The following is a 16,998-nucleotide window of genomic DNA, read 5'->3' as shown; positions in this document are numbered from 1 at the left end:
TCACCCAGGAAGGAATTCAAAAGCCAGTCAACAGAGTAAAGTGAAAGCAAGTTTATCAAGAAAGTAAAGGGGCCAGCTGCAGTGGCTCACATCTGTAATCCCAGCACTTTGGGAACCCAAAGAGGGTGGACCACTTGAGACCAGGCGTTCAAGACCAACCTGGTCAACGTGGTGAAACTCCATCTCTACTAAAAATACAAAAATTAGCCAGGCGTGGTGGTGAGCACCTGTAGTCCCAGATACTCGGTAGGCTGAGGCTGAAGCTGGAGAATCGCTTGAACCCAGAGGCTGAGGTTGCAGTGAGCGAGACTGTGCCACTTGCACTCCAGCCTGCAAGACGTCTCAAAAAAAAAAAAAGATGAAGGCAGACCAAAGGTTTGCACCACCAGATTTGCACAAAGGCACAGCTTAGGGAGGAAAGAGAGGAAGGCCTTTTTATCCAGCCCCTCACTAGGATGAGCTGCATCTGGAGTCAAAGGTGTAAGTGGGGCGCGTGACTGCAGCTCAGGGCCTTGGGAGCCCTCCCCTGTGCCGCCCCACTGGGACTCCTCCCTCCTGAATCCCTGCTGGCTCCAGGGCTCCCAGCTCTGGAGCCAGATGCCCACCAGGAGGTGTCGGCTCCTGTCACGGGCCGCACCGCCCAGGACCATGCCTGGCCCAGGACCCACGCCTGTCTGGGGACACACACCTGACCACAAACCAGGCCACGGGATCAGCCACAAGCCACCCTCCCCAGCGCCGCCCTGCACTATGGATCAGGGTAGGAGATTAGAGTAGGAACGCTGGGGGGCCTATCTGCTCCCAGTCCCTATGACACAGGGACTAAGAGTAGTGGGAGAGGAGGAGGAGAAGTCAGGCAGGGACTAGGCACAAAATTTAAGGCAACACTAAGTGATTCGGTAACCATAAGATAAATAATATTTTAATTATTTTAATGTACTGTTTTAAAATCAAAACTAATGAAAAAAATGATAAAATATAAAAAAACTCAATAGAACAGCATCTGACTTCCTGCCCAGCTATCCTACAGTATCCCAGGTGCCAGCCCCCTGTGTCCACACCCCTGCTGGTTCCTGCCCCACCCCTTCCCCCAGCCCAGGGGGCTTCCACCCCTTCAAGAATTCAAATTCACAAGAAGCCCTTGCCCCTCTCCCTGAATCCCCCCAACTCTGAAGAGAAAAAAATCAAACCAGAGAGTTTTCCTCAAGAGTTGCAGGCTGGGCTTACAAAAGCCACAAAGCTTGCCTACAAAATGACACCCTTGGCCACCATCTCCCAGTCTGTTGACTGCTAAAAATGAGAAGTGAACAGAGGGAAGGCCAGGCAGAAGGCTGCAGGAGAGGGGCCAGGTGGGCAGCAACAGGAAGCAAATCTTAGTGGAGGGGACAATTCTACCCCTCCCAGGGTTCCAGCCCCAACAGAGGCGCCCTACTTGGGCCTTGCTCAGGCCTGGGAAGGTGATATGGTTTGGCTGTGTCCCCGCCCAAAATCTCATCTTGAATTGTAATCCCCATAATCCCCACGTGTCAAGGGAGAGACCAGGTGGAGGTGATGGAATCATGGGGGCGGTTCCCCCATGCTGCTCTTGTGATAGTAAGTTCTCATGAGATCTGATGGTTTTATACGTGTTTGGTAGTTCCTCCCACGTTTATTCTCTTTGCTGCTTCCTTGTGAAGAATGTGCCTTGCGTCTCCTTCGCAGTCTGCCATGACTGTAAGTTTCCTGAGGCATCCCTGGCCACGTGGAACTGTGAGTCAATTAAACCTCTTTCCTTTATAAATTACCCAGTCTCGGGGCAGTTCTTTATAGCAGCATGAAAACGGACTAATACGGAGGGGTCAAAGACAGAAATCTCCTCCTCCAGTCCCTAGCCCTGGCTCTTGGACATGAATCCAGTTCCTGACAGAAGAGAAGCACACAGGTGGGTCAGTGCAGTGTGTCCCCACAGGGGCTCAGGCCACACCCCAACCCAATTACAAGCCATGCAAGAAGATTCTGAAAACATGGACGAGGAGATGGCCTGCCTAAAGCCAGCAGATGGGTGCCACCCACCTGATGTACCTCTCCAGCAGCCTAGCCAACCAGCCCCCAACAAGGGCCACCAAAAGTTAGGACTAATGGGGTGGCCTTCCAGCCTCACCAAAGTCCTTCCATTCACCCAGCAGGACCACTCACAACGGATTTCTCATTCTCGGCAAAAGCAATGGAAACTTGGCACAGCAACCCCAGGAAGATCTCCCTCTGTAAGGAGATGCTCAGATGTTTTGGCTTGTGTCCAAAGAGGGGAAGGACAGGTGGAGAGAAAAGGCCTAGACCCATGTAAATCAGAAATGCCAAGACCCAGACGCAGCCACAGCTGGGGCCTGGTGCGGGGAATGGCACAGACCACAAGAAGAGAGACTACTGTATGGAGCCAGAAGGTGAAGGCAAGTAAATCCTTGGCACAAAGCGGGAGGAGGCAGGAACAAGGACAATAGATAGCGGGGAGGCAGACAGGTTCTGAATAACCCGGAACAAAGAGAACATGAAACCAAAAAAGAAGAACAAAGAGAAATGGGGGATGGCGATGACAGAGCACCCAGGGCAGTGGGTGCAGGACTAGCAGAGGTCCCCCGACTTGTCCTTGGCTGTGCACACACAGAGGTACTGCAGTCCTGGGGCCATGTTCATAGGATACAGAGAAAGAACACTCTGTCTTTTCTCAGGAAAGCTGCAGGGAAATGAAAAACTCCAGGCAGGACAGACCGGGCAAGCACTGCATGGCTAAAAGCACACACCTTAAAACTAGACACATTCCCCTGCCCTGAGCCCCAGATGTCAATGGCCATATTCTCACAATTTTCATATTCCCTCCCAATAAAGTAGGGCCACGAAAGATGAATTTTAGGATATCCACTTGGGGAGCTCGTATTTTGGGGCCAGACCTGCCTCCTTGCTGAACTATCTCAGGCTTGGAGTGGGAGAGGCCAGGCGGGAGTACTGGAGAGTGACTGCACAAGTGAGCCAAGGTGACATTCACACAACTCTTGGGACAAGGGAGTCAGAGCCCGCCACCCATCCCCAATCCTATAGGCCCATATCACTTTGGTTTCGCTTGTTTCTTTTTTAGTAAACAACTTTCTTCAGGTGTTTTTCTGGTTTATTATTTCTGTGTAGCCACAGCAACAGAACTAGCCCCATGTCTCTCAATCAGGGAGGTCCCCAGCCAGCTTTGGAAAGACACCCATCAAAAAGAGCGAGCAAACCTAAAGAAGGGTTCAATAGGGAAGATACCAGCGGCCAACTGCAGAGGGGCTCCATTCCTCTGACCCTCAGTCACTTCCCAGGAAGCATGCAGAGGAGCCTGGGTGTGCCAGAAACAACCTTTCATAATACGAGATGGACGGGAAAGAGGCCAAGGGCAGGCAGTTCCCAATCTACAAAAGGGCAAGAAGGTGGAGTCCATACTTCTTTCTTGTCTTTTTTTGAGACAGGGTCTGGCTCCATCACCCAGGCTGGAGCACAGTGGCACTGTCTCAGCTCACTGCAACCTCTGCCTCCTGGGCTCAAGCAATCCTCCCACCTCAACCCTCCAAGTAGCTGAGGCTACAGATGCACACCACCATGCCCAGCTAATTTTTGTATTTTTTGTAGACAGGATTTTGCCATATTGCCCAAGCTGGTCTCGAACTCCTGAGCTCAAGCAATCAGCCCACCTCAGCCTCCCAAAGTGCTGAGATTACAGGCATGAGCCACTGTAACAGGCCGAGTCCACACTTCTAAGCTTGCTGTTGCTCTCAGACTTGCAGACCAGCCTATGAAACAGAAGTAGGTAAGAGCTGAGAAAGGGAAGTGGCCACGACAGAACCAGTTCTGCTGAGAACGAGGACTCGAGTCAGGCTATGCTACCTTCCTTCCATGGCCATGGGAAAAACGGGTGGGTGCTGTTGGCGTGACAGATCTGGATCTTAACAGATCAGACTTAAATTAATTTGCTCATGATGAAGGTGTGGATTTGGAGGGACCTGGGAATCTCACAGACCTACAGGATGTCCCAGCGATACGTCCTGGGCTTCATACCAGCCCTGCCCTGCCTGACAAGTTGGATGAAAACTGATAAAGGACTAGTCATAGCTTCAGATGGCAAAATCAGGCCAGGCCAGAATGAAAAAAGAGAAGGAATTTAACATGGGCACATGCCAAGCTCTGCATTTAACCAACCAAGACTGCTTGGCATGAACAAAACTGAGACAGAATAACGCATGGAGAAAAGGTCTGGGCATTTGTGGGCCACAAGCTTGCCATGACACGGACGCAAATGTCAGTGGGTGCACCCCCAAATGCCTGTGACTCCCTCTGGTGGTTTCTGTGCACAACTTCGCCCAAAATAGGCCCTACAACTCCATGAGGAGACCTACCCTGGGGCTTCTAGAGCTTCCTAGCCTGCGTGCCAGAGAGCAGAAGTGCCTGGAGGCTACATCTCCACCCCTGGGTAGTCCTTACTCTGAGGTGGGATTGCACCCAGGGCTCCCCTTTAGGGTCTGGCTTGGACTGAAATCACACCCTGCCTTGCCTTCTGTCCCTCCCCTAATTTGCTCTCCCCTCCCTGGTAACTCCAGCATCCTCATCTCAGCAGAAGCTTCTGGAGAACCCAACCCAAGATGAGTGGTGAGGGCTAGGGTAGCCCTCCTCCTCAATGTACTCTGGGAACTACATTTTCAGAGGCCCCTTTCAGAAGGCACAAGTCCCAGGCAGGGTGCAAAGCTGTGGGCAAAGAACCTGGAAAGGGGCTCTGAACAAGGAACTTTTAAGGAAGTGGGATGTGGGCTTTGATCACAGCCAAGCTAGCAAGGTAAGAGCTGGCCCCTGAATGTGTCTATGAGAGGGGTGCCCAACACTACCAGCCTGTGTGCTGAGCACTAACTCAGTGCCAGGCACTACCTGGGTTACTCTATTTAATCTCCACACCAAGCATGTGAAGGAGGCACCATTGTCATCCCCATCTTACAGATGAGGAAGATCATCAAGGCTTGCAACTTGCCCAAGATCACATGGCTATAGGTGTGGACCCAGATTCAAACTCCAGCTTTAGCCCACTAAGCTACAGTGGCCGACCCCAGCCCAAAGTGTTAGGACCTGTGTGCAGGAGACCCCTTCAGCTCTCGTAAAGTCAGGATCTAACATGTCTAGGGGGACGGAGACCCAATCCAGGTGACACAGGAGGCAAGATCACAGTGGAACAGGCCATCCCTGCTTTTCCACCACCACCAGCACTGTGACCTCAGGCCAGCTCTACTCTACAAGTTTCTTGTGAGAGTGATGGCAGCCTGGGGCCAGACAAGGGATGCATGTCTTGTGTCCTGGACACAAGACAGGCATGCCCAGAGGTGACAAACTCCAGGAAGCCAGGCCTCAGCTGTCGGAGGTCCCGAATGCCACAGAAGGAAAGCAGGTGGGCAGAAGTGGGGATCCCCTGGAGAAGACAGAGGGGGGATTCCTGCTGAGACAAGGGGCTCTAGAACTCTGGGGTTTATGCTCCAAAAAACAGAATTTACCATGACAAAGTAAACAAGACCAGCCAGGACCGATGCCCCATCCCTGCTAGGGTCTGGCAAAGCCCTGACCTCTGAATTTGTATCTATTTTGAATTCAAATCCAAACACATCAACAGTAAACTCCAATGCCTCCCACAGCAGGGCCTGAAAGGGACCCAGAAACTCTGGCCAGAAATCTAGAGTCCAAGGGGAGGAAATTTGTAAACTAAACCACTGGCCATGCTCTGGGGCCCTAAACCACTGCAGGTATCAGGCCTGTCCCAGGAGAGGTCACAGCAAGTGGGGATGGGAGGGGTCTCCAGTTCCAGTCAGAAATGAGGCTGCAGTCACTCCCGGTAGACCTGTCAGCAGCAGCTGTGCAACCGGGCTAGGGAGACAAAGATCGTGGTTTAACCAGGAGAGTGGTCTGGGGCCCCAGCCAAGACACAGGTGTTGGATTCCAGCACCACAAATATTCATCTCAGTGACGATGAGGTGAATGGGAGCTTGGCTGAGCCCAGCCCGGCTGCCATCCTGGAGACCTGGGGCAACATGGAGGTAGCACAGAGTCGTACCCAGCCAGTGTGAACATATGAGAATCTACATGTGACAGAGAAGAAAGTCTCTTCATGAAATGGGTTTCACTGGTCCCAGCCAAACCCTGTGGCATCTTGCCCTTTCTGCACCTGCTGAACATGCCATTCACCTTGTTCCAGGTAGTGGCCTCATCCTCCTCTTGCTCAAACGGGAAACCTCAGCATCCTGAAATGCCTCCTCCCCAAGTCCACTGCACACGTGTGCCTGTGTATGCGTGTGTGTGCACATGTATGAACTCAGTTCCCAGCTGCCCACTCCATTGCTCCTAAACAGGCCCCTCCTTGGCGTCCCCCAGCACATACTCCTGGGCTCCTGCCTCCCACCTCTTCTGCACCCTGCTCTTCTCCACTGGATATTTCTAAACTGAAATCTGGTACCCCCCAACCCCTTCCACAGTTCCCTAAAGTTCCTTTCCTCAGTTACACCAGGATCTTCACAATGGGGACCCCTGGTCACCTCCCAACCCAACACACACTCCAAATGAGCTGCCACTGCAGAAACTCATCATGGCCCTGGCAGGACTGGCACATCCAAGTATCTGACCAGGCTGTAGCATCTGCCGGGCAGGTCCTGCCCTCCCTCCACCCATGTGGTCCCAACAGGCTGGGGTTTCTGGAGACTCTATGGGGAGCCACGCATGAAGATGGCGTATACCCATGTGTCACTCCCCAGAACGTAAGCTGCCTGCTCTGGCACCATACACAAAGGAAATGACAGCCCCAGAATCCCAAGAAGGGGTGCACCTATGCATACTGGAAAGGCACATTTACAGGTGAGAATGGTCCATCGTGGGGCCTCAGGAGGCATCTGACCTGACGCACACCTTTCTCACTTTGTCCTTGTGGCCTGTGGAAATGCCACTCTTGCTTTACAAATTCACCCACCGTTGCATGAGTCATTTCCACCTCAGTGAGTACCAGGTCTTTGAGGATGGGGAAATATAAGCCACCAGTTTCGGGGTTCTGGGCTTCTAGGTGCAGAAGCAGCCCCAGAAACACGCCAGATCATGGGCCATGACCCCACACTAGCCCTTTGGTCCCTCGCAAGGGTGGACTGGGGGGCTGTGTCCCGGGAACTTAGGATCTTCAAGACCAAGACCCCCAGAACAAGAACACAAGCCGACTCCCGTTCCTCACAGGCCTTGGGAAATCTTTGGGCAACGAAGTCAGACTGTGCCAAACCCCTGTTTCTGTCTCTCCGAGGCCCCTGGCCCCCACTGCCTAGCCTAGGTCAGGTCATGTGGGCAAGCGAGCCCCCACAACCTCACAGCCCCTACCCCGGGGCCAGGGCAATGCTCCTTCCCTGTCCCCCTCCATTCCTGTGCTCCCTCCTTCCACGAATTACATCAGTTGGGGAGAAATCCTTAAGCCGACAGAATGAGGTGAAAATAGTGCAATTTTAGGCTTTGCAACTGATTTTAGGGCAGGTGGCCACCCATTCTCCCCTTCCTCAGGACAGCCTCTGACACAATGACCCTGGAAGCCTGGCAGCCCTCCGTAATGGTCAGCATCCTCCCCTGCCATCCACAACCCATGCCATGAGCTCAGCCGAGGCAGGGGCAGCCTCTGTCTCATTCACCACAGATCCACAGAACCCAGCACAGAGTATGGGCTCAGTAAATTCTCCTTGTACATGACTGCACTGACTAAACCGGGCACATGCTATGGGGAAACACCCCAGGCTCAGCCAGCCCTGGCTTTGAATCTCAGTCCCACCTCTTCAAGCTGTCCAGTGTGGGGCACAACGGCTACAGCCTTGCCAAATGTCTGTCATTTCATCTGTAAACCAGGATGAAGAGGTGAAGACAGGACAAGCACAGTATGTGGTACACAGCAGGCCTCTGAGAACATTAGTCCCCTTCCCTAAACCCCAGGCAGTCCCTGTCACTGGGGCCTCACACTTTATGTCGAGAATTCACTATTTCTCAGCACTGCTTTCAAATAAAGCCAAGAGTCTGAGGAGGCAACATGGCAGAGTTCTGAGGGTGGAGTGAACAAAAGGTCATTTTTTACAGAAAACTCAGGATCTCCCCTCCGCACAGTGCTAAAGCCCTGTCTCAAAGTTGAGAACCCACAAGGTGCAGAGATGTGGCCCTTGGAAATCAAGCCCTTAAGAAAACAGCCCAGCTGTGTGGGGCAGGAAGCCCCAGGCTGCAGTCCTGTGGTCCGGAGGCAGCCGATGTTCAGGTGAGAGATGTGCCCAGCTGCCGGTGGGTCCAGGGGGCACGGAGCCCCCATCATCCCTGGCCCAGGTCTAGGACAAAGTCAGTGGGCCCAGGCCAGCTCCAAGGGCCACAGCTCCTCACTCGGGGGCCGCACTGGAGCAGCCACAGCAGCTGGGGCGCCGCAGGGACTGCATGACAGCCCGCAGTGGTCCCCTCCGGCCCTCCACAGACAGGCTGTCCTCGCTGGTGGGCGCTCGCTGCAGCTGCTCAAACTGCATCTCCAGGTGCTTCTGGATGGCCACACCGAGTACCTCTGGGTCCACCGCAGCTCCGTACACCTCCCATGTCATGCCCTCAGCATCCCATCGCACATCCCGCACAGGGGACGGCGTCTCCTCCAGGCTGGACCCCAGTGTTACCTCTGGGAACACATGCAGGGCTGCAGGCGCTTCCAGGGACGGACTGGTGGCCACAGCCTTGCAGGCTGCCACTGGGGCCGCCTGCACACCAGCATCCTGGGCTGACAGCAGGGATGCCTCTGCAGGGGCCAAGTCATTGGCTGAGGTCATGGTCCACACATCTTTGGTCCTAGAGCCAGGCTCTGGGACTAACCCGGTGGGACCCCAAGGGTGGGCACAGCAATGGGAGTGCCCAGGGAGCCCCCCAGACAACCTACAGTGGATCTTCACCCCATGCTGAGCCTGCAGCCCAGACTCGCTCACTGACGCCACTAGTTTGGGAAAGGCCAGGATCCCTGTGGCAGGTAGGGCATGGCAGCAGCCACCAGCTCCCATCTCCCTCATGCCACAGAGTAGAGCAGCTGGGGGCAGAGCATGGCAGGCGGTAGTAGCCAGCTGTTCAGCGGCTTTGGGCTCAGCTTGGGCACTGCTGCTGTGGGCAGTTGTGTCCCCCAGGTTTAGTGGTGGCACTGACAACTGACTCGCCCCCAGCATCCAGGCTGAGTTAGAACTCCCATCCTCAGAAGCCAGGTCCTTTTCCAGGCCTGCAAGGGCCTGGCCACCCTGGCCAGAAGTACCACCCGGCTGCAGCTGAGCCCTGTGGACAGGGCTGCTGCCAAGGGCTGAGCAGCTGAGACTGGCCTTCCGAGCACCACTGTGTCCCCGCATCTGGGTGCTACGGACCAGGTCCGAGTGGCTCCTCTGCATAGCAGCAGCACTGGGGGCCCGCAGGCGACACAGGTCACCACCGCCCATGGTGGACACATTGCCCACAGTGCTGCTCCGCCAGTGGCCTCCAGCACTGGGTCGTGCCTCAGGGCCAGAGGCCCGCGCCAGCTCCATGCTCTCAGGCGGGTTCCCCTCTTCCTTCGGGGCCTGGGGTCTGGTGCTGGCCTCGCCCAGCTGGGCCTGCCACACGGTGCTGCTGGCACTCTTGCGGAGCTCTGGCCTCTGTTCCTGGCCTTCACCCAGCAGGCTGGAAGAGCTCTGGGACAGGGGCTGAAGGCGGGGGCTCAGGGGTGCCCAGGGACCCGGCTCAGGGCGGCTGGAGCTCATGGCTGCCTGCAGAAGAGAGAAAGGGAGGGAGTGGAGTTGAGTTGGGTGGCAGCACCTAAGCTGGTTCTACTGTGAGCTCCCACAGTGCTAGGTTCACCAGGGAGCCAGCTTCAGTCCCAGCCTGCCTGACTGGTACTTGCATACGGTTGTACACAAGGCGGTGACAAGACACCAGACACTTCAAATCAAGGTCATCTCACATTAGACACAAGGATGACACTGCAAATTATCTCATCATCAGTCCCAAGCAGTTAGAATCTGCCCTTGGGTGGGGTCCTGGAGGCCGCCACTCTTTCCGCTCTCGACTCTTTACTGGCTGGCTTGTGTGGGAGGGGAAGGGAGAGGGCCAAGTCTGCCGGGGCTTTGAGAGCGAAACTGCAGCCCTAGGGGGTGGGGCTGTGGGATAACAGCTATTAGTCAACCAGTACGGAAGTACTATGGCCTCTTAACGGGCACAGCTGGACAGCCCAACACTGGGCTACTTCCTCCTGGGACTGGCAGTATCCAACTCACTGTGGACAGGGTCTCCTTGGTACAGAGTGGGAGCTCAGAGAAAGTTCAGGGGATGAGGGAGCAATGACTGGAGGACACTGAGAATCACCCTGGGCTTCCCCAACCACCCCCATCCTCCCTGGCCTAGCCTGGCTGAGCTGGCATGTCTCTAGGGTTCCCTGACTCCCACCTCCAGCTCCAGGGGCAGGGAGAGGCCCCACGCGTCAGCTTTTTCCATGAGGGACTCATTCAGCATCTGGTCATTGATTCCACAGCCATCTCCTGAGCCCCTACTGCGTCCCCAGCTCTAGGGCTAGGGAACATGGGATTCATTCAGACCTTTTTGTACTCTTGGGGACAGTGCAGCAGTGAGATAAGATGCCCACCCAGTACCACCAATCAGACCTACCCTGCATGACATTTAACCCCCTCTTGCCCAGTGTACCTGCATCCTCACTGTCCCCCACCCTCCCTGCCATCGCTGTCACTTCCCCCAGCCATCAAGACTACCCTGGCCCCTGACCCAGCTGCAGCCTAGGGCAGCTCTCTCCACCTCAGCGTCTCTTCCTGGGGCCCCTTTCCTGACTCTCCAGCCAGGCAGCCTTCATCCCTGACCAAGCACTGGGCCTGGATGGAACAGTTTGGCCAACTGTCAGCCTCCCCACCAGCCTGAAGTTGGCAAAGCCTGGCCTGAGGTCTGCTCCCCTCTGGCTGTCCAACACCCAGCACTGACCTGACATGTAGTTGGCACTCAGAGAATATCTCCTGTGTACCTAACCAAGAGAACAAGCAAATATAAGAACACACCCACAGAGGAGGGCGCTGAGTGCCAAAAATGGGGTCTGAGGGAGGGCCCCGCCAAGGCAGGAGAGCTCACTTAGGGTGAGAGATGAGAAAAGGCTTCCCGGAGGACCAGCCACATAAGTCAGGCCTGGAGTGAGAGAAGCAAGAACGTGTTCAGGTGGAGAGCAGGGTGGGCAGGAGGAAAGAGGCATGAGGGGAGCACTGGGGTCAAAGTGTCTGGGTCACCTTGGCCCTGGCCACAGCAGTGAATTAGGAAGAGCACTCTGGGGCTCCTTGACAGGCAGGAGAGGCTGGAGAAACAGGGTGGGGACAGGAGGCAGCAGCTGCATTTGTGCAATCCCAGTCCTGCCCTCCCACCCTAAGCTGATAAGGACTGCCAGGAAACAACCTCCCCGGCCAGGTGAGCAAGGCTACCCAAGAGGAAATTCGGGAAGGGCTGTGGGACTCGGTTTCTGTGTAATTACAAATGTCTTGGCAGCCCAGCACTCAGGAGACGGCTGGTGGCTGTTGAGCCACAGCGAGGATGATACTGGTGCTATAGTCTCTGAGACTCCAGCGCTGCACAACTTCCTGTAATGATGGAAAGATTCTACCCTGTGCTAATAGGTAGGTACCAATGGCCTGTGGGTACCAAGCACTCAGCAGGGGGCCACTGCAACTGAGACACTGAATGTTTAAGTTTTATTTGGATCTAACTGGCCACATGAGGCTAATGGCTACTGTACTGGACTGTGCAGCTCTGAACACAGCCTCAGCCTGGTAAGGATGTCCCATCCCAGCTGCTTCACGGGGCTGAAACCAGACTTGTCCCTGGGAGGATCAGGAAAAGGAGGAGTAGCCAAGAGAGGGTTCTGACCCAGACCCTGCCCTCAATGAGCTCTAAGATGGACATACAAACAAAGGAGGGCAATAAAGCCTGTAACAGCGATGGTAATAACAGCTGCCAGGGCCTGATCACTCGCCAAGGGCCAGGCATGTGCCACATCCTTTGCACACATTGTCTCATGTAACTGTGCAAGCAACCTCTTGAGACAGTCATTATCTCCATTCTACAGACAGGAGAATTCCATAAGCTCAGAGAGGCTTAGTGACCCCCAAGGGCACACAGCTCAGGGACATCTGAGCTCCTCTCCCCTTCGAGCACTGAGCAGGTCTGTGCCTCACAGCTCTCGACCTTTTTACTGATCTGGCCTGGCCCTGCCAATCGTGCTCATGACATGCCATGGAACAAGTCACTGAGTGGATCCCCACCTGCCCAACTGCTTCTTAGCAGCTCCTGAGGCTGCAAGAATGAGGAGGGCGGGAGGTGTTCCTCCTGACTGGGATAGCCCCTGGCAGGGAGAAAACCACTCATTTGCAGGTCCAAGACCCCAGGGAAGGCCCATCTGGACACCTACACAGCTTCTGGCCAAACCCACCACCCTCCCAGGGAGGGGGCCACAAACAGCCAGGCCAGCAGCCTCTGGCCCCTGAGGAGACAGGTGGAATGAGGTCCTCAGACCCCCACCAAGACCCACTGAGAAGCCATCAGCAACGAGCATCCCACTATGCCTGTCTCACCAGAGGGCTGCCCAGCACCCAGGGCTAGTCACCACCCAGAGACCCCTGTGGTGGGCTACTGGTTCCCTTCCCCCTTCCCCCTCCAAAAGTGGCAGGTGACAAAACTGAGGCCTGGAGAAGCTCAGAAATGTCAAAGAACACACGGCTGAAAGTTGCTAATTCAGAACCCCAAGGAACTGACCTGGCCAACTACAACCTGGCCTTCCCAGCTCAGAAGGAAGGGCTCTGAGGGGAGTATTGCGGGAAAGAGGCTTCCATACTGCCTGTCACAATGCTGTGTACTAGGCCAGAGGAGGGGCCTCCCAGGGAGCCAGGTGTGAGGAGGAAGGGGCAGGGCTCTGCTTCCAATGGCGGCTCTTCCCCTTCCTGTGCATGTGCTCACAGGTGGACCCCTAACTTCTTTGAGCCTCAGTTTCTCCAATCTGCAAAACAGAAGTAAATCCCCATCCTGCAGGGTTGTTGTGAAGACTAAATGTGACAGCATGCGCACTGTCTGCAACAGTGTTTGTTAACAATAATCTTCTCTCTCCTCTCCCATCAAGAGCAGCTGAAGTTCACGGTATAACAAGTATTAGTACTGGGGGGCAGACAGGCCCTTTTCAGAAGCCATCGAGACACCCCATAGGTTAGCCTCGTCTTGCTTCCCATCCTCGCTACCTTCATCCCATCCTAGAATCAAGTCACCATCAGTGTCCCCAGTCTCCCTATTACCAAAGTAGGTTTCCCAGAGCCTATTTTAAATCTTAACCTAGGAGGCTACGCATGCATACAAGTCTAGAGTCTGCACTTTAAATGCCCAGAACGGCATGCCCACCCTGCCTTTATAACCATGCAGAAGGTTCTGGTTTTGCCCTAATGGGACCCTGCGAAGATCTTTTAGGACGAGATAAAGAAGAGGCATACAGAAGTATCTAAGACACTAGTGTTCTTTGAACGATACCTTAATGTTCTCTCTCCTGCTCCATTTGATGCCGAAGTTGCTATGGCTGTGGCCAATGTCGCGTGGCCAACGCCAGGCTGTCCTGCTGCCTCAGGTTCCACGTGTCGGCAACTGCAAGATCAACCACCTATGTAGCAATCAACCAATGTCATTTTGAGTAAAAAGCCCCCACTTCTCAGACACTTCCAGACTAGCCCAAACATAGAAACCGTTGGGTCAACTTAGAGAGTCCAGCTCCCGCGATGCTGCCCCAGCAGAGGAGCCCAGGCCTTTGGGATATGCCCAGGGGGACTACCAAGACCACCACAAGTGGACTCCATCTCAGACGACACTATGGCATCCATCTAAGTCCCCTCTTGGCTTTGTTCGTTTGTTTGTTTGTGAGACACAGTCTTGCTCTGTCTCCCAGGATGGAGTGCAATGGCTCAATCTCCGCTCACTGCAACTTCTGCCTCCTGGCTTCACGCGATTCTCCCGCCTTAGTTTCCCGGCAGCTGGGACTACAGGCAAGCACCACCGCGCCCAGTTAATTTTTGTATTTTTAGTAGAGATGGGGTTTTTGCCATGTTGGCCAGGCTGGTCTCGAACTCCTGACCCCAGATGATCCGCCTGCCTCGGCCTCCCAAAGTGCTGGGATTATAGGCGTGAGCCACAGCGCCTGGCCCAAGTCCTCTCTTGTTAAGTGGCAAGCGTTTGGATGATGACTTATGTGTCCAGCAAAACCAAAATAGAAAAAGCAAACTTATACAGTCAGGCAGGAAAACTGGTTCTATGTTAAAATATGGACCTTACCTCTCAGGGACCAGGCAGGAATGCACACAACACAAACCCCCCATAGCACAGTGGGGATACAGCACCCTCCAGGAGGTGGTTTAATCCACCCCAGAGTGAACGGCGATTGATAGGAACACTCAGGGCCAACCCTGGGCAACGCAGCAGGCAGCATTCCTAAATGGAGGGTTTGGAGGAGACAAAACCTGCCCTTCACAATGAACGTGCCTTAAGGGCTACATGCCCCAGGTCACAAGCTGTGCCAGCAAAGGGTTCTGGGGTAACTGTGGGGTCAGTGACCCCATGGATGAGGCTCTGCTCACCAGGAAGAGGCCTAGGCGCCCAACATTCCTCCCCTGGGGAGGATTTGCCCACACTCCCTGGGGGGCAGCTAGGTGGAGAAGGTGCCTCAGCCTAGAAGCAGCCTAGGCGGCCGGTGTGTCCCCATCTGCAGGCTCACAAGCAGTTACGCCCCAGCCTGGGACACACAGGCCCGTTTGCAGTAACAGCGCCTACCCAGTTGCACTCTGCACGCCAAGCACAGGCCGCCCCTGCTGTGGGGCCAAAGGCCTGAACGCACCGCACCACGCAGCCTCGCCCAGCACAGCTCCCTTCCCGCCCCTGCTGCACAAAGCCCACCCGGACTTAGGGAGAAGGGGGCTCAATACGGGCCCGAAACGAGGCTACAGACCTTCTCAGAAGCAAAGGCAGCGACTGCAGGCAAATGGGGCTGTGGGCCGGGGTAAGGATGCGGGGCAGGAGGAGCCAAAGGGCAGCAAGGCTGGGGGCGGGGTAGGCGGCGCAGGAGGCTGAAGGAAGGGAAGAGGAAGAAGGGGAGAGGGAGGAGCGATGGCAGCAGGGGTGGAGGCCGAAGGAGACAGGGTCCCGGACAGACTTGTGAAAAATGGGAGGATGGGCAGAGGAAACGTGAAAGAGGGAACAAGACAGGGCAGGACAATGAGAGGCGGAGAGCGGGGAGTGCGATGCGGTCACCGGTGGCTCTGCGTGCTGGCCAGGGGCCAGGATGCCGGGGGTCTGAGCGCAGGAGCAGGGAGGAGTGGGTTCTAGGGCTCAGCAAGGGGGAGGTGCGGCCCACCACGCCCCCCGCCCCCACGGGCGCGCGCGGAGCCGGCCTCTCACCCTCTCGCCCGCCGGGGCCGCGCATGCCGAGGGAAGCGCTGCTCATGCGGCCGCCACAGGTGCCAGGTGCCGCGGCCCAAGATGGAGCCGGAGCCGACCTGGCCTGGGCCCGAGACGCCGCCCGCCGCCGTCGGCCTGGCCCGCGGAGCCAGCGCCGGGTACAGGGAGGGGCCAGCGGGGCCGCCGGCACCGGGGCGGCGGGAGGGGCGGCGGGCGGAGACCTCGCTCACCTGGGCCCGCCCCGCTCCGGAACCCGCCCCCGCCCCGCTGCGCCCCGGGACCTGCGTCCGCGCGCCCCCACTCCTCCTTCCCGACCCCTCCTCAGGCCGGGTCCCCACTGTCCTCGATCTTTTCGGCCCCGCGCGCACCACGACCGCCTGTTCTCCAGGCTGCCCGGCTAACCCCCAACACTCTCACTTCCCCGACGCAACCCCACCGTCCCGGGTGTATAGGCGCAGCTCCCCACAATCCTCCAGCCCCAGACCCAGCCCCCCAAGTCCACCTCCTCGTAGCCCCGCCCCCTCGCTCCAGTTCCCTTCCGCACCACGCCCCGCATTGAGATCTCCGCGCCAGTGGCTACCCCTTTCCTCTCGCCTTCGCCATCCCAGCCCCGCCTCTCACAATTATCTGGCTCCCGATCCCGCCCACGAGACCCCCTTCCTATAGGGCCCTTTCCTCTAGGATACCAGGCCTGGTCTCCACTAGCCTCGAATTTTCCAGCCCCAGGTCAGAAATCGTGGACCCACAGTCCCATCCTCGGAGCTCCACCCTCACGGACCCCAAACCTCACTCCAGTCCTTTGAGCTCCATGATTCTGGCCTGACCTGGCCCCCGGAGCCCTCCACCGCCCCCCAAGAGCCCAGCCTTGATAGACTCCTTCCCCAGGGTTGCATCTCCAGCCCCGCCCCTGAAGACCAGTAATCTACTACCCCTTTCCCCGCCCACGTGCCTCTACCCAGCCCAACTTGAGGCCTTCAGTCTCCCTGCTGCGCACCCCAACAGCGGGCGAGGGCAGTGACCGTGCGGGGATGAGCCACCTCCACCGGAGCCCGCCTTCTTCCCTGCAATTCTCCGCAGCGCCGCCGCGCCTTTCCGGTCCCACGACGCGGGGAGCCAGCCCAGGCCCTGGGATCGCCAGGTTCCACACTGAGGTTGAGGACCTAGGCGTACCGTTCCCTCAACGTCCCGCAGTTTCCACAACCGCTGGCCAGCTTCAGGGCGCAGGGACAGGCAGCCCCGGCCTCCCTCCACCTGCAAGGGGTTCCTGCTGTCCACCCAGGGCCGCATGGTATGAGGTACTGTACTATCTCTGGGCTCCAGTATCACATAATTGGGTCGCAGTGAGAGGTAACAGCGTGCTGGCAGCCCTCGCAGCCCTCACTCGCTGTCGGCGCCTCCTCAGCCTCGGCGCCCACTTTGGCCGCGCTTGAGAAGCCCTTCAGACCGCCGCTTCACTGTGGGAGCCCCTCTCTGGGCTGGTGGAGGCCAGAAACGGCTCCCTCT

The 16,998-nt window shown here is 56.5% G+C and overlaps 1 protein-coding gene across 6 annotated transcripts; it reads right to left on the bottom strand.

Moving 5' to 3' along the window:
* Window positions 1-1,097: 1,097 nt before the first annotated feature.
* On the bottom strand, window positions 1,098-15,612 carry LOC105486690 (G protein regulated inducer of neurite outgrowth 2). 6 transcript variants are annotated; one of them, XM_011749710.3, is made up of 4 exons: window positions 15,496-15,603; window positions 14,377-14,532; window positions 13,585-13,695; window positions 1,098-9,794 (listed from the first exon to the last, which is right to left on the bottom strand). In XM_011749710.3, the coding sequence occupies exon 4, from the start codon at window positions 9,786-9,788 to the stop codon at window positions 8,412-8,414; it is 1,377 nt and encodes a 458-aa protein (XP_011748012.2). In that variant the 5' UTR covers window positions 9,789-9,794; window positions 13,585-13,695; window positions 14,377-14,532; window positions 15,496-15,603; the 3' UTR covers window positions 1,098-8,411. The 6 variants fall into 6 exon arrangements, with proteins under 6 accessions (XP_011748012.2, XP_011748015.2, XP_011748014.2 ...); XM_011749713.3 differs by lacking the exon at window positions 14,377-14,532 and having other exon boundaries at window positions 15,496-15,612; XM_011749712.3 differs by lacking the exons at window positions 14,377-14,532; window positions 15,496-15,603 and adding an exon at window positions 15,047-15,414.
* Between the last annotated feature and the right edge of the window lie 1,386 nt (window positions 15,613-16,998).

The sequence above is a fragment of the Macaca nemestrina genome, chromosome 9, assembly GCF_043159975.1.
Source record: "Macaca nemestrina isolate mMacNem1 chromosome 9, mMacNem.hap1, whole genome shotgun sequence".
In the NCBI taxonomy this organism is placed as follows: domain Eukaryota; kingdom Metazoa; phylum Chordata; class Mammalia; order Primates; family Cercopithecidae; genus Macaca; species Macaca nemestrina.
The sequence above is the reverse complement of the archived record's forward strand: the minus strand, read 5'-3'. Positions and strand labels throughout refer to the sequence as shown.